The 26,708-nt window shown below is 46.9% G+C and overlaps 1 protein-coding gene across 1 annotated transcript in view; it reads left to right on the top strand.

Moving 5' to 3' along the window:
- Positions 1-287: 287 nt before the first annotated feature.
- The window catches only part of LOC116371236 (extensin-like), a 41,301-nt gene continuing 14,880 nt past the window's right edge, over positions 288-26,708 (top strand). The window contains exons 1-2 of the mRNA XM_031820095.1: positions 288-300; positions 383-1,199. Of these exons, the coding sequence (XP_031675955.1) occupies positions 288-300; positions 383-1,199 (830 nt within the window). The remainder of the gene's footprint in view (positions 301-382; positions 1,200-26,708) is intronic.

The following is a 26,708-nucleotide window of genomic DNA, read 5'->3' as shown; positions in this document are numbered from 1 at the left end:
ACCTGTAGATTATAATGCTCTCAGCAGTCTGTTATGAGATGGCAGAGAAGGCCAGGAACTAGTTTAATTTAAATACTGTGTTCAGCTTCAAGGTGTTTGTCGTGTTTTTAATAAGCTCCTCTCAGAGCTCTCTATCTGTCCGACACACACACACACACACACACATACACACACACACACACACACATACTGTACACACACAGCTTCCCCCCATCTGTCTGTCTACCTCCCTCCTATTGGCTTCTCTCATTTGTTCTCTCTTCGCTTTTTCCCTGAAATCCACACCAATGGTTTTTCCAGGTATCCATCCCTCAGGAAAGGACAGATTTTCCGACTTTTAAAAATTCCATCTCCCACGCTGGCTGCCTCTGTCCGTCCTGAGCGTTCTGGAACCTTCTACTGCCCTCTCAACCTGGGGTGTGGCTGTTTGCCCCCCTCCTACCCCCTTCTACTGCCTCCTCAACCTGGGGTGTGGCTGTTTGCCCCCCTCCTACCCCCTTCTACTGCCTCCTCAACCTGGGGTGTGGCTGTTTGCCCCCCTCCTACCCCCTTTCTACTGCCCCCTCAACCTGGGGTGTGGCTGTCTGCCCCCCTCCTACCCCCTACTACTGCCCCCTCAACCTGGGGTGTGGCTGTCGGCCCCCCTCCTACCCCCTACTACCTCCCCCTCAACCTGGAGTGTTCATGTTTACACCCCTCCTACCCCCTACTACCTCCCCCTCAACCTGGGGTGTGGCTGTCTGCCCCCCTCCTACCCCCTTCTACTGCCCCCTCAACCTGGGGTGTGGCTGTCGGCCCCCCTCCTACCCCCTACTACCTCCCCCTCAACCTGGGGTGTGGCTGTCTGCCCCCCTCCTACCCCCTACTACTGCCCTCTCAACCTGGGGTGTGGCTGTCGGCCCCCCTCCTACCCCCTTCTACTGCCCCCTCAACCTGGGGTGTGGCTGTCTGCCCCCCTCCTACCCCCCTACTACTGCCCTCTCAACCTGGGGTGTGGCTGTCTGCCCCCCTCCTACCCCCTACTACCTCCCCCTCAACCTGGGGTGTGGCTGTCTGCCCCCCTCCTACCCCCTACTACCTCCCCCTCAACCTGGGGTGTGGCTGTCTGCCCCCCTCCTACCCCCTTCTACTGCCCCCTCAACCTGGAGTGTTCATGTTTACACCCCTCCTACCCCCTTCTACTGCCCCCTCAACCTGGGGTGTTCATTTTACACCCTTCCCATCCCATCCCTCCATCCATTACCCCGCTCCAACCACCCCCTCGTTGGTGTAGGTGGAACAGGATAACTCAGATACCCAGTTCCTTGCTGCCATTCACAGTTTAATTATGTGAATTATGATAATGTGTTGGTACTTCAAAATTAAACCTCACTAAGATAATGACTAAGATAATGAGTGTTGGTATCTCAAAACTACACCTCACTAAGATAATGACTAAGATAATGAGTGTATCCATGGAGAGAGAGAGAGAGAGAGAGAGAGAGAGAGAGAGAGAGAGAGAGAGAGAGAGAGAGAGAGAGAGAGAGAGAGAGAGAGAGAGAGAGAGAGAGAGACCAATGTGCTTTTGGGCTTCGATAAAGGTTGATCACAGTGAAACAGTAAAGATAATGACTCATTCTCCTTCTGTCACTCTGGTTCATTCAACCGTAAGCCGACTACGCCATCCTGGGAAATGTGGTGCATCAGGTTATGGGTTGATAAGCCGATGTACACGGACGGGTTTGTGACCCTGACTACACCGCCCACACACTCAGGGCCTTCCTAGAACAGGGTGTTACGGCTACTTCCTCTAGCAGCCTCCTTAATGTGTGAAATGACACATCTCCCCAACACGATGAGTTCCCCCGAGGACAGGAAGTGCCTGTGTGGGCCGGGTGCAGTATGCTTCATGACACATGCTAACTCATTATGATTGAACCCCCCCCCCCCCTCTGGCATTATGGAGATGTTTAACAGCAGATGAGTCTCTAGAAAAGAGAAACTGGAAGATAGTCGTTACACTGCTTCTCTGTAGTTGTTCTGGTGTCTGCTAAAGAAACCACATTCACCAAATGCCCATCTTTCTACGCAATCACTAATTCATTATAGAGGGCTCGTCTGTTTATTTTTACATTTGACATTATTACGTAGTCCCATGGGATGTTGGCTATCAGCAACAAGGCAACTCCTATGACTAATTGGGAATGGGACGCAAGCGTAGGATTGACCACCCTGTCGCTGGCCGCCTTTGGGGAGGGTGTATAGTGAGAAAGGCCGAAAAACCCTAGGAACCAAAGGTACACTACTGACGATGCGCTCCCCAAATTTCACCAGGCTCACTGTTCATTAACTCTTGGAAGTGTTTGCACGAAGGATAGTAACATCTCATCCTGTGTTCTTGGAATCTGACTCAGCATAGAATTCACTGACCCTCTAGTCGATCTATTGAATAATATAATCAGTCTTGGTGAAGACAATGTTCTCTTGATTAATATCATCACAAGACAGTATTCAGTTCTGATTCCAGTGAAAATACGTTTTTGTGGTAGTGAGGGGTGGAGGGGGGGGGACCGTCTGGAGAGTAGCCAGGTTTGGGATGTGCTGAGTAGGCAGTTAGTCAGGCCGTCAGCCCCTCTTTCTGCTCCTCTCTGGTCCTATGGGAACCTGGGCAGGTCTGGAGCACATTACAGGCGCTAAGCTCTAAAGCTCCACCATCACTGAGTCTGGTGTTCTCCACCCTGTACACTAAGTCCCTGTATCACACAGAACACACACATGATCACAGAACACACACATGATCACAGAACACACACATGATCACAGAACACACACACACATGTTATATACATTACACGTTACACCCAGGGGTGCGCACACACACACACACACACACACACACACGACAGGTGTGCACTCACACACACACACACACACATACACACAGGTGTGCACTCACACACACATACTGTACTTGACACATGGCGCACACACATATACACCTTGTGAGCCCCTCCCTTCTCCTAACTCTCTATGGTCTCCCTTGAAAGGTCTTTATGACAATCTGAAATGCCCCCCACCCTCCAACCCTTTCCACCCTACCCCTAGCCTGGTACTTTGTAGTTAGCCTGGTATACTGCTGAATAAAGCCTGGTACTTTGTAGTTAGCCTGGTATACTGCTGAATAAAGCCTGGTACTTTGTAGTTAGCCTGGTATACTGCTGAATAAAGCCTGGTACTTTGTAGTTAGCCTGGTAAACTGCTGAATAACGCCTGGTACTTTGTAGTTAGCCTGGTATACTACTGAATAAAGCCTGGTACTTTGTAGTTAGCCTGGTATACTGCTGAATAAAGCCTGGTACTTTGTAGTTAGCCTGGTATACTGCTGAATAAAGCCTGGTACTTTGTAGTTAGCCTGGTATACTGCTGAATAAAGCCTGGTACTTTGTAGTTAGCCTGGTATACTGCTGAATAAAGCCTGGTACTTTGTAGTTAGCCTGGTATACTGCTGAATAAAGCCTGGTACTTTGTAGTTAGCCTGGTATACTGCTGAATAAAGCCTGGTACTTTGTAGTTAGCCTGGTATACTACTGAATAAAGCCTGGTACTTTGTAGTTAGCCTGGTATACTGCTGAATAAAGCCTGGTACTTTGTAGTTAGCCTGGTATACTGCTGAATAAAGCCTGGTACTTTGTAGTTAGCCTGGTATACTACTGAATAAAGCCTGGTACTTTGTAGTTAGCCTGGTATACTACTGAATAAAGCCTGGTACTTTGAAGTTAGCCTGGTATACTACTGAATAAAGCCTGGTCCACCTTAGTGGTGGAGGAAGGGGGAGGAGATGAGGGAAGGGGGAGGAGATGAGGGAAGGGAAGAGGAGAGGAATAGAGGAGAATCTAAATTATTTTTTATTTATTGAAACTTTATTTAACTAGGCAAGTCAGTGAAGAACACATGTTTTACAATGACGGCCTCCCAATAGGCAAAAAGCCTCCTGCGGGGATGGGGGCTGGCATTAAAAGGATATTTTTGTATAAAATATAAATATAGGACAAAACACACATCAAGACAAGAGAGACAACACAACATAATGGTAGCAGCACAACATGGTAGCAACACAGCATGGTAGCAACACAACATGGTAGCAACACAACATGGTAGCAACACAACATAACAACAACATGGTGAGCAGCACAACATGGTAGCAACACAACATGGTAGCAGCACAACATGGTAGCAACACAACATAACAACAACATGGTGAGCAGCACAACATGGTAGCAGCACAACATGGTAGCAACACAACATGGTAGCAACACAACACGGTAGCAACACAACATGGTAGCAACACAACATGGTAGCAACACAACATGGTAGCAACACAACATGGTAGCAACACAACATGGTAGCAAAACAACATGGTACCAGGGATGTGTGTGCTTTGGGGACCTTTAACAGAATGTGACTGGCAGAACGGGTGTTGTATGTGGAGGATGAGGGCTGCAGTAGATATCTCAGATAGTGGGGGGAGTGAGGCCTAAGAGGGTTTTATAAATAAGCACCAAGAAGGGAGGAGTGGAAAGGGGAAGGAGAGGAGAGGAGAGGAGAGGAGAGGAGAGGAGAGGAGAGGAGAGGAGAGGAGAGGAGAGGAGAGGAGAGGAGAGGAGAGGAGAGGAGAGGAGAGGAGAGGAGAGGAGAGGAGAGGAGAGGTGGAGATAAGAGGGGGAGGAGAGGGGGGAGAGGAGAGGGGTGCGGACAGGGGCGGTGTAGAGGAAGGTGGGAGAGGAGAGAGGAGTGTAGAGGAAGGTGGGACACTGTCTCTATGCTCCCACAGAGCTCTGGGCAGACACAGGTGCAGGGAAACACCTATACCAACACACAGAGCCTCTAACAACAAACTGTCAGAGAACAGGATTGTGGGGGAATGGGGAACAGGAGCTTGAAGTGCACCTGGTGATATATCAGCCAGAGTCACATGTCATCTCTCACCCAATCACCAGAGAGTTGGCCGGTTATATGATCCAATCACCAGAGTGTTGGCCGGTTATATGATCCAATCACCAGAGAGTTGGCCGGTTATATGATCCAATTACCAGAGAGTTGGCCAGTTATATGATCCAATCACTAGAGAGCTGGCCAGTGATATGATCCAATCACCAGAGAGTTGGCCAGTTATATGATCCAATCACCAGAGAGTTGGCCAGTTATATGATCCAATCACCAGAGAGTTGGCCAGTTATATGATCCAATCACCAGAGAGTTGGCCAGTTATATGATCCAATCACCAGAGAGTTGGCCAGTTATATGATCCTATCACCAGAGAGTTAGCCAGTTATATGATCCAATCACCAGAGAGTTGTCCAGAGTTATAACCAATGAGTCAGTCAGTTATGTACCTTAGCCTGAGCTCATAGATGACAATAACCTATCAAATTACATACATTGTCAATCAACTAAAAAAGCATAAAATTACGCCAGCCATTTTAGTATTTGAACGGTAAAGGGCAGTGATAGTAGTGATGTTAATCACGATCACCCAATTTCAAGGCTTCCTTCTCCAGCTAACATTCTGGAAAACTTGGTAAATGTACAACTTTGGTCCTGAACAACAACCACTACAGTCAGGGTTTAGTCCTGGAGAACAACCACTACAGTCAGGGTTTAGTCCTGGACAACAACCACTACAGTCAGGGTTTAGTCCTGGACAACAACCACTACAGTCAGGGTTTAGTCCTGGTCAACAACCAGTCAGGGTTTAGTCCTGGTCAATAACCACTACAGTCAGGGTTTAGTCCTGGACAACAACCACTACAGTCAGGGTTTAGTCCTGGTCAACAACCACTACACTCAGGGTTTAGTCCTGGACAACCACCACTACGGTCAGGGTTTAGTCCTGGTCAACAACCACTACACTCAGGGTTTAGTCCTGGACAACAACCACTACAGTCAGGGTTTAGTCCTGGACAACAACCACTACACTCAGGGTTTAGTCCTGGACAACAACCACTACAGTCAGGGTTTAGTCCTGGACAACAACCACTACAGTCAGGGTTTAGTCCTGAACAACAACTACCACAGTCAGGGTTTAGTCCTGGTCAACAACCACTACAGTCAGGGTTTAGTCCTGGACAACAACCACTAGGGTCAGGGTTTAGTCCTGGTCAACAACAACTACAGTCAGGGTTTAGTCCTGGACAACAACCAATACAGTCAGGGTTTAGTCCTGGACAACAACCACTACAGTCAGGATTTAGTCCTGGTCAACAACCACTACAGTCAGGGTTTAGTCCTGGACAACAACCACTACAGTCAGGGTTTAGTCCTGGACAACAACCACTACAGTCAGGGTTTAGTCCTGGACAACAACCACTGCGGTCAGGGTTTGGTCCTGGACAACCACCACTACGGTCAGGGTTTAGTCCTGGACAACAATCACTACAGTCAGGGTTTAGTCCTGGTCAACAACCACTACAGTCAGGGTTTAGTCCTGGACAACAACCACTACAGTCAGGGTTTAGTCCTGAACAACAACCACTACAGTCAGGGTTTAGTCCTGGACAACAACCACTACACTCAGGGTTTAGTCCTGGACAACAACCACTACAGTCAGGGTTTAGTCCTGGACAACAACCACTACAGTCAGGGTTTAGTCCTGAACAACAACTACCACAGTCAGGGTTTAGTCCTGGTCAACAACCACTACAGTCAGGGTTTAGTCCTGGACAACAACCACTACAGTCAGGGTTTAGTCCTGGTCAACAACCACTACAGTCAGGGTTTAGTCCTGGACAACAACCAATACAGTCAGGGTTTAGTCCTGGACAACAACCACTACAGTCAGGGTTTAGTCCTGGACAACAACCACTGCGGTCAGGGTTTGGTCCTGGACAACCACCACTACGGTCAGGGTTTAGTCCTGGACAACAATCACTACAGTCAGGGTTTAGTCCTGGTCAACAACCACTACAGTCAGGGTTTAGTCCTGGACAACAACCACTACAGTCAGGGTTTAGTCCTGAACAACAACCACTACAGTCAGGGTTTAGTCCTGGACAACAACCACTACACTCAGGGTTTAGTCCTGGACAACAACCACTACAGTCAGGGTTTAGTCCTGGACAACAACCACTACAGTCAGGGTTTAGTCCTGAACAACAACTACCACAGTCAGGGTTTAGTCCTGGTCAACAACCACTACAGTCAGGGTTTAGTCCTGGACAACAACCACTACAGTCAGGGTTTAGTCCTGGTCAACAACCACTACAGTCAGGGTTTAGTCCTGGACAACAACCAATACAGTCAGGGTTTAGTCCTGGACAACAACCACTACAGTCAGGATTTAGTCCTGGTCAACAACCACTACAGTCAGGGTTTAGTCCTGGACAACAACCACTACAGTCAGGGTTTAGTCCTGGACAACAACCACTACAGTCAGGGTTTAGTCCTGGACAACAACCACTACGGTCAGGGTTTAGTCCTGGACAACCACCACTACGGCCAGGGTTTAGTCCTGGACAACAATCACTACAGTCAGGGTTTAGTCCTGGTCAACAACCACTACAGTCAGGGTTTAGTCCTGGACAACAACCACTACAGTCAGGGTTTAGTCCTGAACAACAACCACTACAGTCAGGGTTTAGTCCTGGACAACAACCACTACAGTCAGGGTTTAGTCCTGGACAACAACCAGTCAGGGTTTAGTCCTGGACAACAACCACTACAGTCAGGGTTTAGTCCTGGTCAACAACCACTACAGTCAGGGTTTAGTCCTGGACAACAACCACTACACTCAGGGTTTAGTCCTGGACAACAACCACTACAGTCAGGGTTTAGTCCTGGACAACAACCACTACAGTCAGGGTTTAGTCCTGAACAACAACTACCACAGTCAGGGTTTAGTCCTGGTCAACAACCACTACAGTCAGGGTTTAGTCCTGGACAACAACCACTACAGTCAGGGTTTAGTCCTGGTCAACAACCACTACAGTCAGGGTTTAGTCCTGGACAACAACCACTACAGTCAGGGTTTAGTCCTGGACAACAACCACTACAGTCAGGATTTAGTCCTGGTCAACAACCACTACAGTCAGGGTTTAGTCCTGGACAACAACCACTACAGTCAGGGTTTAGTCCTGGACAACAACCACTACAGTCAGGGTTTAGTCCTGGACAACAACCACTACAGTCAGGGTTTAGTCCTGGACAACAACCACTACAGTCAGGGTTTAGTCCTGGTCAACAACCACTACAGTCAGGGTTTAGTCCTGGACAACAACCACTACAGTCAGGGTTTAGTCCTGGACAACAACCACTACAGTCAGGGTTTAGTCTTGGACAACAACCAGGCAGGGTTTAGTCCTGGACAACAACCACTACAGTCAGGGTTTAGCCCTGGTCAACAACCACTACAGTCAGGGTTTAGTCCTGGACAACAACCACTACACTCAGGGTTTAGTCCTGGACAACAACCACTACAGTCAGGGTTTAGTCCTGGACAACAACCACTACAGTCAGGGTTTAGTCCTGAACAACAACTACCACAGTCAGGGTTTAGTCCTGGTCAACAACCACTACAGTCAGGGTTTAGTCCTGGACAACAACCACTACAGTCAGGGTTTAGTCCTGGTCAACAACCACTACAGTCAGGGTTTAGTCCTGGACAACAACCACTACAGTCAGGGTTTAGTCCTGGACAACAACCACTACAGTCAGGGTTTAGTCCTGGTCAACAACCACTACAGTCAGGGTTTAGTCCTGGACAACAACCACTACAGTCAGGGTTTAGTCCTGGACAACAACCACTACAGTCAGGGTTTAGTCCTGGACAACCACCACTACGGTCAGGGTTTAGTCCTGGACAACAACCACTACAGTCAGGGTTTAGTCCTGGTCAACAACCACTACAGTCAGGGTTTAGTCCTGGACAACAACCACTACAGTCAGGGTTTAGTCCCGAACAACAACCACTACAGTCAGGGTTTAGTCCTGGACAACAACCACTACAGTCAGGGTTTAGTCCCGGACAACAACCACTACGGTCAGGGTTTAGTCCTGGACAACCACCACTACGGTCAGGGTTTAGTCCTGGACAACAACCACTACGGTCAGGGTTTAGTCCTGGTCAACAACCACTACAGTCAGGGTTTAGTCCTGGACAACAACCACTACAGTCAGGGTTTAGTCCTGGACAACAACCACTACAGTCAGGGTTTAGTCCTGGACAACAACCACTACAGTCAGGGTTTAGTCCTGGACAACAACCACTACAGTCAGGGTTTAGTCCTGGACAACAACCACTACAGTCAGGGTTTAGTCCTGAACATAGTACTACTACAGCTACAACTATAGTTGTTAATGATCTTGTAAATGCTTTAGAAGCTAAAGTGAAATGTGCTGCTGTGTTTGTGGACCTGTTGATCCGACTGTTTTATTAACTAAGTTGTCCTCGACAGGTATGAGCTCTGACACCTGTTCATGATTTCATTTTGATCTTAGTGACAGAACTTAGGCCATTGTGATTGATGGGGTTAAGTCTGAAATCATGATGATCTTTGTGACAGAACTTTGTGACAGAACGGACCACATGTTCCCTCATTAGAATGTTTTAGACGGACTCCATGTTCCCTCATTAGAATGATTCAGACGGGCAACATGTTCCCTCATTAGATTGATTCAGACAGACTCCATGTTCCCTCATTAGAATGATTCAGACAGACTCCATGTTCCCTCATTAGAATGATTCAGACGGACTCCATGTTCCCTCATTAGAATGATTCAGACAGACTCCATGTTCCCTCATTAGAATGATTCAGACAGACTCCATGTTCTCTCATTAGAATGATTCAGACGGACTCCATATTCCCTCATTAGAATGATTCAGACGGACTCCATATTCCCTCATTAGAATGTTTTAGACGGACTCCATGTTCCCTCATTAGAATGATTCAGACAGACTCCATGTTCCCTCATTAGAATGATTCAGACAGACTCCATGTTCTCTCATTAGAATGATTCAGACGGACTCCATATTCCCTCATTAGAATGATTCAGACGGACTCCATATTCCCTCATTAGAATGTTTTAGACGGACTCCATGTTCCCTCATTAGAATGATTCAGACGGACTCCATGTTCCCTCATTAGAATGATTCAGACAGACTCCATGTTCCCTCATTAGAATGATTCAGACGGACTCCATGTTCCCTCATTAGAATGATTCAGACAGACTCCATGTTCTCTCATTAGAATGATTCAGACAGACTCCATGTTCCCTCATTAGAATGATTCAGACAGACTCCATGTTCCCTCATTAGAATGATTCAGACAGACTCCATGTTCCCTCATTAGAATGATTCAGACAGACTCCATGTTCCCTCATTAGAATGATTCAGACAGACTCCATGTTCCCTCATTAGAATGTTTTAGACGGACTCCATGTTCCCTCATTAGAATGATTCAGACAGACTCCATGTTCCCTCATTAGAATGATTCAGACAGACTCCATGTTCCCTCATTAGAATGATTCAGACAGACTCCATGTTCCCTCATTAGAATGATTCAGACAGACTCCATGTTCCCTCATTAGAATGATTCAGACAGACTCCATGTTCCCTCAAAACTGGTCTCTAGTGACTGGTATCCAGTGACTGGTCTCAAGTGACTGGTATCCAGTGACTGGTCTCAAGTGACTGGTATCCAGTGACTGGTCTCAAGTGACTGGTCTCAAGTGACTGGTCTCTACTGACTGGTATCCAGTGACTGGTATCCAGTGACTGGTCTCAAGTGACTGGTCTCTATTGACTGGTCTCCACTGACTGGTCTTCACTGATATGTCTACACTGACTGGTCTCTACTGACTGGTATCCAGTGACTGGTCTCTACTGACTGGTATCCAGTGACTGGTATCCAGTGACTGGTCTCAAGTGACTGGTCTCTACTGACTGGTATCCAGTGACTGGTATCCAGTGACTGGTCTCAAGTGACTGGTCTCTATTGACTGGTCTCCAGTCACTGGTCTCAAGTGACTGGTCTCTACTGACTGGTATCCAGTGACTGGTATCCAGTGACTGGTCTCAAGTGACTGGTCTCTATTGACTGGTCTCCACTGACTGGTCTTCACTGATATGTCTACACTGACTGGTCTCTACTGACTGGTATCCAGTGACTGGTCTCTACTGACTGGTATCCAGTGACTGGTATCCAGTGACTGGTCTCAAGTGACTGGTCTCTATTGACTGGTCTCCACTGACTGGTCTCCACTGACTGGTCTTCACTGATATGTCTACACTGACTGGTCTCTACTGACTGGTATCCAGTGACTGGTATCCAGTGACTGGTATCCAGTGACTGGTCTCAAGTGACTGGTCTCTATTGACTGGTCTTCACTGATATGTCTACACTGACTGGTCTCTACTGAATTGTATCCAGTGACTGGTCTCAAGTGACTGGTCTCCACTGACTGGTCTCTATTGACTGGTCTCCACTGACTGGTCTTCACTGATATGTCTACACTGACTGGTCTCTACTGACTGGTATCCAGTGACTGGTCTCAAGTGACTGGTCTCCACTGACTGGTCTCTATTGACTGGTCTCCACTGACTGGTCTTCACTGATATGTCTACACTGACTGGTCTCTACTGACTGGTATCCAGTGACTGGTCTCAAGTGACTGGTCTCCACTGACTGGTCTCTATTGACTGGTCTCCACTGACTGGTCTTCACTGATATGTCTACACTGACTGGTCTCTACTGACTGGTATCCAGTGACTGGTCTCCACTGACTGGTCTCCACTGACTGGTCTCTATTGACTGGTCTCCACTGACTGGTCTTCACTGATATGTCTACACTGACTGGTCTCTACTGACTGGTATCAAGTGACTGGTCTCAAGTGACTGGTCTCCACTGACTAGTCTCTATTGACTGGTCTCCACTGACTGGTCTTCACTGATATGTCTACACTGACTGGTCTCTACTGACTGGTATCCAGTGACTGGTCTCAAGTGACTGGTCTCCACTGACTGGTCTCTATTGACTGGTCTCCACTGACTGGTCTTCACTGATATGTCTACACTGACTGGTCTCTACTGACTGGTATCCAGTGACTGGTCTCAAGTGACTGGTCTCCACTGACTGGTCTCTATTGACTGGTCTCCACTGACTGGTCTTCACTGATATGTCTACACTGACTGGTCTCTACTGACTGGTCTCCACAGACTGGTCTCCACAGACTGGTCTCCATTGACTCGTCTCCAGTGACTGGTCTCCACTGACTGGTCTTTAGTGAGTGGTCTCTAATGATGGTTCTCCAATGACTGGTCTCTACTGACTGGTCTCCACTGACTGGTCTCAACTGACTGGTCTCAACTGACTGGTCTCCAGTGACTGGTCTCCAGTGACTGGTCTCTAGTTAGTGGTCTCCAATGACTGGTCTCCAGTGACTTGTCTCTAGTGACTTGTATCCACTGACTGGTCTACAGTGACTGGTCTCTAGTGAGTGGTCTCCAGTGACTGGTCTCCACTGACTGGTCTCCACTGACTGGCCTCCACTGACTGGTCTCCACTAACATGTCTCCCCTAACATGTCTCCACTGACTGGTCTCCACTGACTGGTCTCCACTGACTGGTTTCTAGTGACTGGTCTCCACTGACTGGTCTCCACTGACTGGTCTCTAGTGACTGGTCACCAGTGACTGGTCTCCAGTGACTGGTCTCTAGTGACTGGTCTCCAGTGACTTGTCTCCACTGATTGGTCTCCACTGATTGGTCTCCACTGACTGGTCTCCAGTGACTGGTCTCTAGTGACTTGTCTCCACCGACTGGTCTCTAGTGACTGGTCTCTAGTGACTTGTCGCCACTGACTGGTCTCTAGTGACTGGTCTCCACTGACTGGTCTCTACTGACTGGTCTCTAGTGACTGGTCTCTAGTGACTGGTCTCCACTAACATGTCTCCACCGACTGGTCTCGAGTGACTGGTCTCCACTGACTGGTCTATAGTGACTGGTCTCTAGTGACTGGTCTCCACTAACATGTCTCCACCGACTGGTCTCGAGTGACTGGTCTCCACTGACTGGTCTCTAGTGACTGGTCTCTAGTGACTGGTCTCCACTAACATGTCTCCACCGACTGGTCTCGAGTGACTGGTCTCCCATGACTGGTCTCCAGTGACTGGTCTCCATTGACTAGTCTCTAGTGACTGGTCTCCAGTGGCTGGTCACTTGTGACTGGTCTCCAGTGAAATGTTTATAGTGACTGGTCTCCAGTGACTTCTCTCCAGCGACTGGTCTACAGTGACTTGTTTCTAGTGACTGGTTTCCAGTGACTGCTCTCTAGTGACTGGTCTCCACTGACTGGTCTCTAGTGACTGGTCTCCACTGACTGACTGGTGACTGACTAGTGACTGGTCTGGACTAGTGACTGGTCTGGTCTAGTGACTGGTCTGGTCTAGTGACCTGTCTGGTCTAGTGACTGGTCTGGTCTAGTGACTGGTCTCCAGTGACTGGTCTCCACCGACTGATCTCCACTGACTTGTTTCTAGTGAATGGTCTCCATTGACTGGTCTCTGGTGACTGGTCTCCACTGACTAGTCTCTAGTGACTGGTCTTCACCTACTGGTTTCTAGTGACTGGTCTCTAGTGACTGGTCTCTCGTGACTGGTCTCCAGTGACTGGCCTCTAGTGACTGGTCTCCAGTGACTTGTTTCTAGTGACTGGTCTCCAGTGACTAGTCTCTAGTGACTGGTCTCCAGTGACTTGTTTCTAGTGACCGGGTTCCAGTGACTGGTCTCTAGTGACTGGTCTCCCATTACTTTTCTCTCATGACTTGTTTCTAGTGACTTGTCTCCAGTGACTGGTCTCTAGTGACTGGTCTCCAGTGACTGGACTCTAGTGACTGGCCTCCAGTGACTTTTTTCTAGTGACTTGTTTCTAGTGACTGGTCTCCAATGACTTGTCTCCTGTGACTGGTCTCCATTGACTTGTTTCTAGTGACTTGTTTCTAGTGACTGGTCTCCAGTGACTGGTCTCTAGTGACTGATCTCCAGTGACTGGTCTCTAGTGACTGGTCTCTAGTGACTTTTCTACAGTTACTGGTCTCCATTGACTTGACAGTGTTGAGATAATTCATGGTAGCATGTAAAGGGCCAGACAGTGTTGAGATAATTCATGGTAGCATGTAAAGGGCCAGACAGTGTTGAGATAATTCATGGTAGCATGTAAAGGGCCAGACAGTGTTGAGATAATTCATGGTAGCATGTAAAGGGCAGTGTTGAGAGACTGAAATAGAACGGTGACCAATTATCAACACTGTGACGTCTGTGTTGTTCAGTCGACTGTAATCACTTTGATTAGGATTATTCATTCACATTAAGTAGCTATTCTTAGACAGAATATCACATCTACTCTTTATTAATGAATTTGAAAGCTTTGCGTCCGTTTGCGTCTGTTTTATATATCCGTCCTGGGTACATGGACTGGAAAAGGGCACTGTCTGTTGGACTGGGAGTAATCAGGTTGATGTGTTTGGGATAAGTCATCAGTATTTAGAGAGAGCTTGTTTAGTGTTGTTGAACTGGGACTGACCCGAGAGAGGAAGCTGAGAGAACAACACATCCACGTCACACTGTCAAGGGGAAGGAGGAAAGGGTCTTTTTATAGATCATACCGATGGTGATTTATTCTGATCATATTCACAACATTTATCAAATTATGGGTCCAAACAGAAAACAGAAATATAACGTGTCTGTCCTGGATCATCATGTACTCTGTGTCGTTACTGACAGTCTGTAGTCGGTCCCGGTGTTCTGTCGTCGGTCCTGATGTTCTGTAGTTGGTCCCGGTGTTCTGTAGTCGGTGCTGATGTTCTGTAGTCGGTCCCGATGTTCTGTAGTCGGTCCCGATGTTCTGTAGTTGGTCCTGATGTTCTGTAGTCAGTCCTGATGTTCTGTAGTCGGTCCGGATGTTCTGTAGTCGGTCCTGATGTTCTGTAGTCGGTCCCGATGTTCTGTAGTCGGTCCTGATGTTCTGTAGTCGGTCCCGGTGTTCTGTAGTCTGTCCTGATGTTCTGTAGTCGGTCCTGATGTTCTGTAGTCGGTCCCGATGTTCTGTAGTCTGTCCCGGTGTTCTGTAGTCGGTCCCGGTGTTCTGTAGTCTGTCCTGATGTTCTGCAGTCGGTCCTGATGTTCTGCAGTCGGTCCTGATGTACTGTAGTCATTCCTGATGTTCTGTAGTCAGTCCCAATGTTCTGTAGTCAGTCCCGATGTTCTGTAGTCGGTCCCGATGTTCTGTAGTCGGTCCCGATGTTCTGTAGTTGGTCCCGATGTTCTGTAGTCGGTCCTGATGTTCTGTAGTCGGTCCTGTGGTTCTGTAGTCGGTCCTGATGTTCTGTAGTCGGTCCTGATGTTCTGTAGTCGGTCCTGATGTTCTGTAGTCGGTCCTGATGTTCTGTAGTCGGTCCTGATGTTCTGTAGTCGGTCCCGATGTTCTGTAGTCGGTCCTGATGTTCTGTAGTCGGTCAATATGTTCTGTAGTCGGTCCTGATGTTCTGTAGTCGGTCCTGATGTTCTGTAGTTTACATTTCTATAGAAAGAAAGAATCACAGGGGATCGGATTACTGACCAGCCTTGCAGAATGTAGTCTAGACAATAAGGAACAGCTATTGACTGACCAGCCTTGCAGAACGTAGTCTAGACAATAAGGAACAGCTATTGACTGACCAGCCTTGCAGAACGTAGTCTAGACAATAAGGAACAGCTATTGACTGACCAGCCTTGCAGAACGTAGTCTAGACAATAAGGAACAGCTATTGACTGACCAGCCAGGTTAGAATGTAGTCTAGACAATAAGGAACAGTTATTGACTGACCAGCCTTGCAGAACGTAGTCTAGACAATAAGGAACAGCTATTGACTGACCAGCCAGGTTAGAACGTAGTCTAGACAATAAGGAACAGCTATTGACTGACCAGCCAGGTTAGAACGTAGTCTAGACAATAAGGAACAGCTATTGACTGACCAGCCAGGTTAGAACGTAGTCTAGACAATAAGGAACAGCTATTGACTGACCAGCCAGGTTAGAATGTAGTCTAGACAATAAGGAACAGTTATTGACTGACCAGCCTTGCAGAACGTAGTCTAGACAATAAGGAACAGCTATTGACTGACCAGCCAGGTTAGAACGTAGTCTAGACAATAAGGAACAGCTATTGACTGACCAGCCAGGTTAGAACGTAGTCTAGACAATAAGGAACAGCTATTGACTGACCAGCCAGGTTAGAACGTAGTCTAGACAATAAGGAACAGCTATTGACTGACCAGCCAGGTTAGAATGTAGTCTAGACAATAAGGAACAGCTATTGACTGACCAGCCAGGTTAGAACGTAGTCTAGACAATAAGGAACAGCTATTGACTGACCAGCCAGGTTAGAATGTAGTCTAGACAATAAGGAACAGCTATTGACTGACCAGCCTTGCAGAACGTAGTCTAGACAATAAGAAACAGCTATTGACTGACCAGCCAGGTTAGAATGTAGTCTAGACAATAAGGAACAGCTATTGACTGACCAGCCAGGTTAGAATGTAGTCTAGACAATAAGGAACAGCTATTGACTGACCAGCCAGGTTAGAATGTAGTCTAGACAATAAGGAACAGCTATTGACTGACCAGCCTTGCAGAACGTAGTCTAGACAATAAGGAACAGCTATTGACTGACCAGACAGGTTAGAATGTAGTCTAGACAATAAGGAACAGCTATTGACTGACCAGCCTTGCAGAACGTAGTCTAGACAATAAGGAACAGCTATTGACTGACCAGCCAGGTTAGAATGTAGTCTAGACAATAAGGAACAGCTATTGACTGACCAGCCTTGCAGAACGTAGTCTAGACAATAAGGAACAGCTATTGACTGACCAGCCTTGCAGAACGTAGTCTAGACAATAAGGAACAGCTATTGACTGACCAGCCAGGTTAGAATGTAGTCTAGACAATAAGGAACAGCTATTGACTGACCAGCCAGGTTAGAATGTAGTCTAGACAATAACGAACAGCTATTGACTGACCAGCCTTGCAGAACGTAGTCTAGACAATAAGGAACAGCTATTGACTGACCAGCCAGGTTAGAATGTAGTCTAGACAATAAGGAACAGCTATTGACTGACCAGCCAGGTTAGAATGTAGTCTAGACAATAAGGAACAGTTATTGACTGACCAGCCTTGCAGAACGTAGTCTAGACAATAAGGAACAGCTATTGACTGACCAGCCTTGCAGAACGTAGTCTAGACAATAAGGAACAGTTATTGACTGACCAGCCTTGCAGAACGTAGTCTAGACAATAAGGAACAGCTATTGACTGACCAGCCTTGCAGAACGTAGTCTAGACAATAAGGAACAGCTATTGACTGACCAGCCTTGCAGAACGTAGTCTAGACAATAAGGAACAGCTATTGACTGACCAGCCAGGTTAGAACGTAGTCTAGACAATAAGGAACAGCTATTGACTGACCAGCCAGGTTAGAACGTAGTCTAGACAATAAGGAACAGCTATTGACTGACCAGCCAGGTTAGAACGTAGTCTAGACAATAAGGAACAGCTATTGACTGACCAGCCAGGTTAGAATGTAGTCTAGACAATAAGGAACAGCTATTGACTGACCAGCCAGGTTAGAACGTAGTCTAGACAATAAGGAACAGCTATTGACTGACCAGCCAGGTTAGAATGTAGTCTAGACAATAAGGAACAGCTATTGACTGACCAGCCTTGCAGAACGTAGTCTAGACAATAAGAAACAGCTATTGACTGACCAGCCAGGTTAGAATGTAGTCTAGACAATAAGGAACAGTTATTGACTGACCAGCCTTGCAGAACGTAGTCTAGACAATAAGGAACAGCTATTGACTGACCAGCCAGGTTAGAACGTAGTCTAGACAATAAGGAACAGCTATTGACTGACCAGCCAGGTTAGAACGTAGTCTAGACAATAAGGAACAGCTATTGACTGACCAGCCAGGTTAGAACGTAGTCTAGACAATAAGGAACAGCTATTGACTGACCAGCCAGGTTAGAATGTAGTCTAGACAATAAGGAACAGCTATTGACTGACCAGCCAGGTTAGAACGTAGTCTAGACAATAAGGAACAGCTATTGACTGACCAGCCAGGTTAGAATGTAGTCTAGACAATAAGGAACAGCTATTGACTGACCAGCCTTGCAGAACGTAGTCTAGACAATAAGAAACAGCTATTGACTGACCAGCCAGGTTAGAATGTAGTCTAGACAATAAGGAACAGCTATTGACTGACCAGCCAGGTTAGAATGTAGTCTAGACAATAAGGAACAGCTATTGACTGACCAGCCAGGTTAGAATGTAGTCTAGACAATAAGGAACAGCTATTGACTGACCAGCCTTGCAGAACGTAGTCTAGACAATAAGGAACAGCTATTGACTGACCAGACAGGTTAGAATGTAGTCTAGACAATAAGGAACAGCTATTGACTGACCAGCCTTGCAGAACGTAGTCTAGACAATAAGGAACAGCTATTGACTGACCAGCCAGGTTAGAATGTAGTCTAGACAATAAGGAACAGCTATTGACTGACCAGCCTTGCAGAACGTAGTCTAGACAATAAGGAACAGCTATTGACTGACCAGCCTTGCAGAACGTAGTCTAGACAATAAGGAACAGCTATTGACTGACCAGCCAGGTTAGAATGTAGTCTAGACAATAAGGAACAGCTATTGACTGACCAGCCAGGTTAGAATGTAGTCTAGACAATAACGAACAGCTATTGACTGACCAGCCTTGCAGAACGTAGTCTAGACAATAAGGAACAGCTATTGACTGACCAGCCAGGTTAGAATGTAGTCTAGACAATAAGGAACAGCTATTGACTGACCAGCCAGGTTAGAATGTAGTCTAGACAATAAGGAACAGTTATTGACTGACCAGCCTTGCAGAACGTAGTCTAGACAATAAGGAACAGCTATTGACTGACCAGCCTTGCAGAACGTAGTCTAGACAATAAGGAACAGTTATTGACTGACCAGCCTTGCAGAACGTAGTCTAGACAATAAGGAACAGCTATTGACTGACCAGCCTTGCAGAACGTAGTCTAGACAATAAGGAACATCTATTGACTGACCAGCCTTGCAGAACGTAGTCTAGACAATAAGGAACAGCTATTGACTGACCAGCCAGGTTAGAACGTAGTCTAGACAATAAGGAACAGCTATTGACTGACCAGCCAGGTTAGAACGTAGTCTAGACAATAAGGAACAGCTATTGACTGACCAGCCAGGTTAGAACGTAGTCTAGACAATAAGGAACAGCTATTGACTGACCAGCCAGGTTAGAATGTAGTCTAGACAATAAGGAACAGCTATTGACTGACCAGCCAGGTTAGAACGTAGTCTAGACAATAAGGAACAGCTATTGACTGACCAGCCAGGTTAGAATGTAGTCTAGACAATAAGGAACAGCTATTGACTGACCAGCCTTGCAGAACGTAGTCTAGACAATAAGAAACAGCTATTGACTGACCAGCCAGGTTAGAATGTAGTCTAGACAATAAGGAACAGCTATTGACTGACCAGCCAGGTTAGAATGTAGTCTAGACAATAAGGAACAGCTATTGACTGACCAGCCTTGCAGAACGTAGTCTAGACAATAAGGAACAGCTATTGACTGACCAGCCAGGTTAGAATGTAGTCTAGACAATAAGGAACAGCTATTGACTGACCAGCCTTGCAGAACGTAGTCTAGACAATAAGGAACAGCTATTGACTGACCAGCCAGGTTAGAATGTAGTCTAGACAATAAGGAACAGCTATTGACTGACCAGCCTTGCAGAACGTAGTCTAGACAATAAGGAACAGCTATTGACTGACCAGCCTTGCAGAACGTAGTCTAGACAATAAGGAACAGCTATTGACTGACCAGCCAGGTTAGAATGTAGTCTAGACAATAAGGAACAGCTATTGACTGACCAGCCAGGTTAGAATGTAGTCTAGACAATAAGGAACAGCTATTGACTGACCAGCCTTGCAGAACGTAGTCTAGACAATAAGGAACAGCTATTGACTGACCAGCCAGGTTAGAACGTAGTCTAGACAATAAGGAACAGCTATTGACTGACCAGCCAGGTTAGAATGTAGTCTAGACAATAAGGAACAGCTATTGACTGACCAGCCAGGTTAGAATGTAGTCTAGACAATAAGGAACAGTTATTGACTGACCAGCCTTGCAGAACGTAGTCTAGACAATAAGGAACAGTTATTGACTGACCAGCCTTGCAGAACGTAGTCTAGACAATAAGGAACAGCTATTGACTGACCAGCCTTGCAGAACGTAGTCTAGACAATAAGGAACAGCTATTGACTGACCAGCCTTGCAGAACGTAGTCTAGACAATAAGGAACAGCTATTGACTGACCAGCCAGGTTAGAACGTAGTCTAGACAATAAGGAACAGCTATTGACTGACCAGCCAGGTTAGAACGTAGTCTAGACAATAAGGAACAGCTATTGACTGACCAGCCAGGTTAGAACGTAGTCTAGACAATAAGGAACAGCTATTGACTGACCAGCCAGGTTAGAATGTAGTCTAGACAATAAGGAACAGCTATTGACTGACCAGCCAGGTTAGAACGTAGTCTAGACAATAAGGAACAGCTATTGACTGACCAGCCAGGTTAGAATGTAGTCTAGACAATAAGGAACAGCTATTGACTGACCAGCCAGGTTAGAACGTAGTCTAGACAATAAGGAACAGCTATTGACTGACCAGCCAGGTTAGAATGTAGTCTAGACAATAAGGAACAGCTATTGACTGACCAGCCTTGCAGAACGTAGTCTAGACAATAAGAAACAGCTATTGACTGACCAGCCAGGTTAGAATGTAGTCTAGACAATAAGGAACAGCTATTGACTGACCAGCCAGGTTAGAATGTAGTCTAGACAATAAGGAACAGCTATTGACTGACCAGCCTTGCAGAACGTAGTCTAGACAATAAGGAACAGCTATTGACTGACCAGCCAGGTTAGAATGTAGTCTAGACAATAAGGAACAGCTATTGACTGACCAGCCTTGCAGAACGTAGTCTAGACAATAAGGAACAGCTATTGACTGACCAGCCAGGTTAGAATGTAGTCTAGACAGTAAGGAACAGCTATTGACTGACCAGCCTTGCAGAACGTAGTCTAGACAATAAGGAACAGCTATTGACTGACCAGCCTTGCAGAACGTAGTCTAGACAATAAGGAACAGCTATTGACTGACCAGCCAGGTTAGAATGTAGTCTAGACATTAAGGAACAGCTATAGACTGACCAGCCTTGCAGAACGTAGTCTAGACAATAAGGAACAGCTATTGACTTACCAGCCAGGTTAGAATGTAGTCTAGACAATAAGGAACAGCTATTGACTGACCAGCCAGGTTAGAATGTAGTCTAGACAATAAGGAACAGTTATTGACTGACCAGCCTTGCAGAACGTAGTCTAGACAATAAGGAACAGTTATTGACTGACCAGCCTTGCAGAACGTAGTCTAGACAATAAGGAACAGTTATTGACTGACCAGCCTTGCAGAACGTAGTCTAGACAATAAGGAACAGCTATTGACTGACCAGCCTTGCAGAACGTAGTCTAGACAATAAGGAACAGCTATTGACTGACCAGCCTTGCAGAACGTAGTCTAGACAATAAGGAACAGCTATTGACTGACCAGCCTTGCAGAACGTAGTCTAGACAATAAGGAACAGCTATTGACTGACCAGCCAGGTTAGAATGTAGTCTAGACAATAAGGAACAGTTATTGACTGACCAGCCTTGCAGAATGTAGTCTAGACAATAAGGAACAGCTATTGACTGACCAGCCAGGTTAGAACGTAGTCTAGACAATAAGGAACAGCTATTGACTGACCAGCCAGGTTAGAATGTAGTCTAGACAATAAGGAACAGCTATTGACTGACCAGCCAGGTTAGAACGTAGTCTAGACAATAAGGAACAGCTATTGACTGACCAGCCAGGTTAGAATGTAGTCTAGACAATAAGGAACAGCTATTGACTGACCAGCCAGGTTAGAACGTAGTCTAGACAATAAGGAACAGCTATTGACTGACCAGCCAGGTTAGAATGTAGTCTAGACAATAAGGAACAGCTATTGACTGACCAGCCTTGCAGAACGTAGTCTAGACAATAAGAAACAGCTATTGACTGACCAGCCAGGTTAGAATGTAGTCTAGACAATAAGGAACAGCTATTGACTGACCAGCCAGGTTAGAATGTAGTCTAGACAATAAGGAACAGCTATTGACTGACCAGCCTTGCAGAACGTAGTCTAGACAATAAGGAACAGCTATTGACTGACCAGCCAGGTTAGAATGTAGTCTAGACAATAAGGAACAGCTATTGACTGACCAGCCTTGCAGAACGTAGTCTAGACAATAAGGAACAGCTATTGACTGACCAGCCAGGTTAGAATGTAGTCTAGACAGTAAGGAACAGCTATTGACTGACCAGCCTTGCAGAACGTAGTCTAGACAATAAGGAACAGCTATTGACTGACCAGCCTTGCAGAACGTAGTCTAGACAATAAGGAACAGCTATTGACTGACCAGCCAGGTTAGAATGTAGTCTAGACAATAAGGAACAGCTATTGACTGACCAGCCTTGCAGAACGTAGTCTAGACAATAAGGAACAGCTATTGACTGACCAGCCAGGTTAGAATGTAGTCTAGACAATAAGGAACAGCTATTGACTGACCAGCCAGGTTAGAATGTAGTCTAGACAATAAGGAACAGTTATTGACTGACCAGCCTTGCAGAACGTAGTCTAGACAATAAGGAACAGCTATTGACTGACCAGCCTTGCAGAACGTAGTCTAGACAATAAGGAACAGTTATTGACTGACCAGCCTTGCAGAACGTAGTCTAGACAATAAGGAACAGCTATTGACTGACCAGCCTTGCAGAACGTAGTCTAGACAATAAGGAACAGCTATTGACTGACCAGCCTTGCAGAACGTAGTCTAGACAATAAGGAACAGCTATTGACTGACCAGCCTTGCAGAACGTAGTCTAGACAATAAGGAACAGCTATTGACTGACCAGCCAGGTTAGAATGTAGTCTAGACAATAAGGAACAGTTATTGACTGACCAGCCTTGCAGAACGTAGTCTAGACAATAAGGAACAGCTATTGACTGACCAGCCAGGTTAGAACGTAGTCTAGACAATAAGGAACAGCTATTGACTGATTGTCACGATCGTCGTAAAGAGCGGACCAAAATGCAGAGTGGTATGTGTTCATGATGAAGTTTTTAATTAAAGAAAGCATTGAACACTGAATACAAAACAATAAAGGAATAACAACCGTGAAGCTATAATGAGAACTGTGCTGAACACAAGCAACTAACATAGACAATCACCCACAACGCACAATTTTTTTATTTTTTATTTTTTATTTTTTTACCTTTATTTAACCAGGCAAGTCAGTTAAGAACACATTCTTATTTTCAATGACGGCCTGGGAACAGTGGGTTAACTGCCTGTTCAGGGGCAGAACGACAGATTTGTACCTTGTCAGCTTGGGGGTTTGAACTCACAACCTTCCGGTTACTAGTCCAACGCTCTAACCACTAGGCCGCCACAATGACAAAACAGGCTACCTAAATATGGCTCCCAGTCAGAGAAAATGACTAACACCTGCCTCTGATTGAGAACCATATCAGGCCAAACACAGAAACAGACAAACTAGACATCCAACATAGAATGCCCACTCAGATCACACCCTGACCAAACAAAACATAGAAACATACAAAGCAAACTATGGTCAGGGTGTGATAGTACCCCCCCCGCCCAAGGTGCGGACTCCGGCCGCAAAACCTGAACCTATTGGGGAGGGTCTGGGTGGGCATCTGTCCTCTGGTGCTGGACGTGGCCTCCACTTCACCATAGTCTTAGTCCACTTTAGTAGCGTCAAATGAGCGGCGACCCTCGCCGCCGACCTAGGACTGGCAACCCTGCTAAAGGACCCCACTGGACTGAGGGGCAGCTCGGGACTGGGGGGCAGCTCGGGACTGAGGGGCAGCTCGGGACTGAGGGGTGACTTTTATTTAACCAGGTATTTATATATATAACCCTAACCCTTTATTTAACCAGGTATTTATATATACAACTACCTCTTTCCCAACTGTATTTAATTTTTATTTATTTATTTATTTTGCTCCTTTGCACCCCATTATTTTTATTTCTACTTTGCACATTCTTCCATTGCAAAACTACCATTCCAGTATTTTACTTGCTATATTGTATTTACTTTGCCATCATGGCCTTTTTTGCCTTTACCTCCCTTCTCACCTCATTTGCTCACATTGTATATAGACTTGTTTATACTGTATTATTGACTGTATGTTTGTTTATTCCATGTGTAACTCTGTGTCGTTTTATCTGTCGAACTGCTTTGCTTTATCTTGGCCAGGTCGCAATTGTAAATGAGAACTTGTTCTCAACTTGCCTACCTGGTTAAATAAAGGTAAATAATAAATAATAAATAATCCCTAGTGAGGGAGATGTGAGTCTCCGGCTTCAATATCCCTAGTGAGGGAGATGTGAGTCTCCGGCTTCAATATCCCTACTGGGGGAGATGTGAGTCTCCGGCTTCAATATCCCTAGTGAGGGAGATGTGAGTCTCCGGCTTCAATATCCCTACTGGGGGAGATGTGAGTCTCCGGCTTCAATATCCCTACTGGGGGAGATGTGAGTCTCCGGCTTCAATATCCCTACTGGGGGAGATGTGAGTCTCCGGCTTCAATATCCCTAGTGAGGGAGATGTGAGTCTCCGGCTTCAATATCCCTAGTGAGGGAGATGTGAGTCTCCGGCTTCAATATCCCTACTGGGGGAGATGTGAGTCTCCGGCTTCAATATCCCTAGTGAGGGAGATGTGAGTCTCCGGCTTCAATATCCCTAGTGAGGGAGATGTGAGTCTCTGGCTTCAATATCCCTAGTGAGGGAGATGTGAGTCTCCGGCTTCAATATCCCTAGTGAGGGAGATGTGAGTCTCTGGCTTCAATATCCCTAGTGAGGGAGATGTGAGTCTCCGGCTTCAATATCCCTAGTGAGGGAGATGTAAGTCTCCGGCTTCAATATCCCTAGTGAGGGAGATGTGAGTCTCCGGCTTCAATATCCCTAGTGAGGGAGATGTGAGTCTCCGGCTTCAATATCCCTACTGGGGGAGATGTGAGTCTCCGGCTTCAATATCCCTAGTGAGGGAGATGTGAGTCTCCGGCTTCAATATCCCTAGTGAGGGAGATGTGAGTCTCCGGCTTCAATATCCCTAGTGAGGGAGATGTGAGTCTCCGGCTTCAATATCCCTAGTGAGGGAGATGTGAGTCTTCGGCTTCAATATCCCTAGTGAGGGAGATGTGAGTCTCCGGCTTCAATATCCCTAGTGAGGGAGATGTGAGTCTCCGGCTTCAATATCCCTACTGGGGGAGATGTGAGTCTTCGGCTTCAATATCCCTAGTGAGGGAGATGTAAGTCTCCGGCTTCAATATCCCTAGTGAGGGAGATGTGAGTCTCCGGCTTCAATATCCCTACTGGGGGAGATGTGAGTCTCCGGCTTCAATATCCCTAGTGAGGGAGATGTAAGTCTCCGGCTTCAATATCCCTAGTGAGGGAGATGTGAGTCTCCGGCTTCAATATCCCTACTGGGGGAGATGTGAGTCTCCGGCTTCAATATCCCTAGTGCTGCTGGTTGATGACCCTGTTAATAAAAGTCTAAATGAACTCTGAACTTTCCCCAACGTATCCTTTGACCAGACTCATGCTGATACATATATTTGTCTGTTCGGCTCAACAGTGGAATTCCATGTAACAGTTGATTAAAGCCTTATTGAGGAAAAGCTACACCCAGAGAGGTGGGGGAGAGGTGGGGGAGAGGTAGGGGAGAGGTGGGGGAGAGGTGGGGGAGAGGTAGGGAGAGGTGGGGAGAGGTGAGGGGAGGGTAGGGGAGAGGTGGGGAGAGGTTGGGGGAGAGGTGTGGGGGAGGGTGGGGGAGAGGTGGGGAGAGGTGGGGGATGAGGTAGGGAGAGGTGGGGGAGAGGTGGGGGGAGAGGTAGGGGAGAGGTGGGGGAGAGGCTGGGGAGAGGTAGGGGAGAGGTTGGGGGAGAGGTAGGTGGAGAGGTGGGGGAGAGGTAGGGGAGAGGTGGGGGAGAGGTGGGGGAGAGGTAGGGGAGAGTGGGGAGAGGTGGGGGAGAGGTGGGGGAGAGGTAGGGGAGAGGTGGGGGAGAGGTGGGGGAGAGGTAGGGGAGAGGTGGGGGAGGGTAGGGGAGAGGTGGGGGAGAGGTAGGGGAGAGGTGGGGGAGAGGTGGGGGAGAGGTGGGGGAGAGGTAGGGGAGAGTGGGGGAGAGGTGGGGAGAGGTAGGGGAGAGGTAGGGGAGGTGGGGGAGAGGTGGGGGAGAGGTAGGGGAGAGGTGGGGAGAGGTGGGGGAGAGGTGGGGGAGAGGAAGCTACTTTCACCTCATTGGGCTCAGGATCAGTCACTGAGCTCTCTCTGTCTTTATGTCCCTTCTGGGTCTCTCCCTCTTTCTCTCTCTTTCTTCATGTCCCTTCTGGGACTCTCCCTCTTTCTCTCTCTCTGTCTCTCTCTATTTCTCTCTCTGTCTCTCCCTCTTTCTCTCTCTCTCTCCCTCTCTCTCTCCCTCTTTCTCTCTCTCTTTCTCTCCCTCTTTCGCTCTCTTTCC

Source organism: Oncorhynchus kisutch, unplaced genomic scaffold, assembly GCF_002021735.2.
Source record: "Oncorhynchus kisutch isolate 150728-3 unplaced genomic scaffold, Okis_V2 scaffold3040, whole genome shotgun sequence".
Lineage (NCBI taxonomy): Eukaryota > Metazoa > Chordata > Actinopteri > Salmoniformes > Salmonidae > Oncorhynchus > Oncorhynchus kisutch.
Note: the sequence above shows the minus strand (reverse complement) of the source record. Positions and strands in the feature narration are given on the sequence as shown.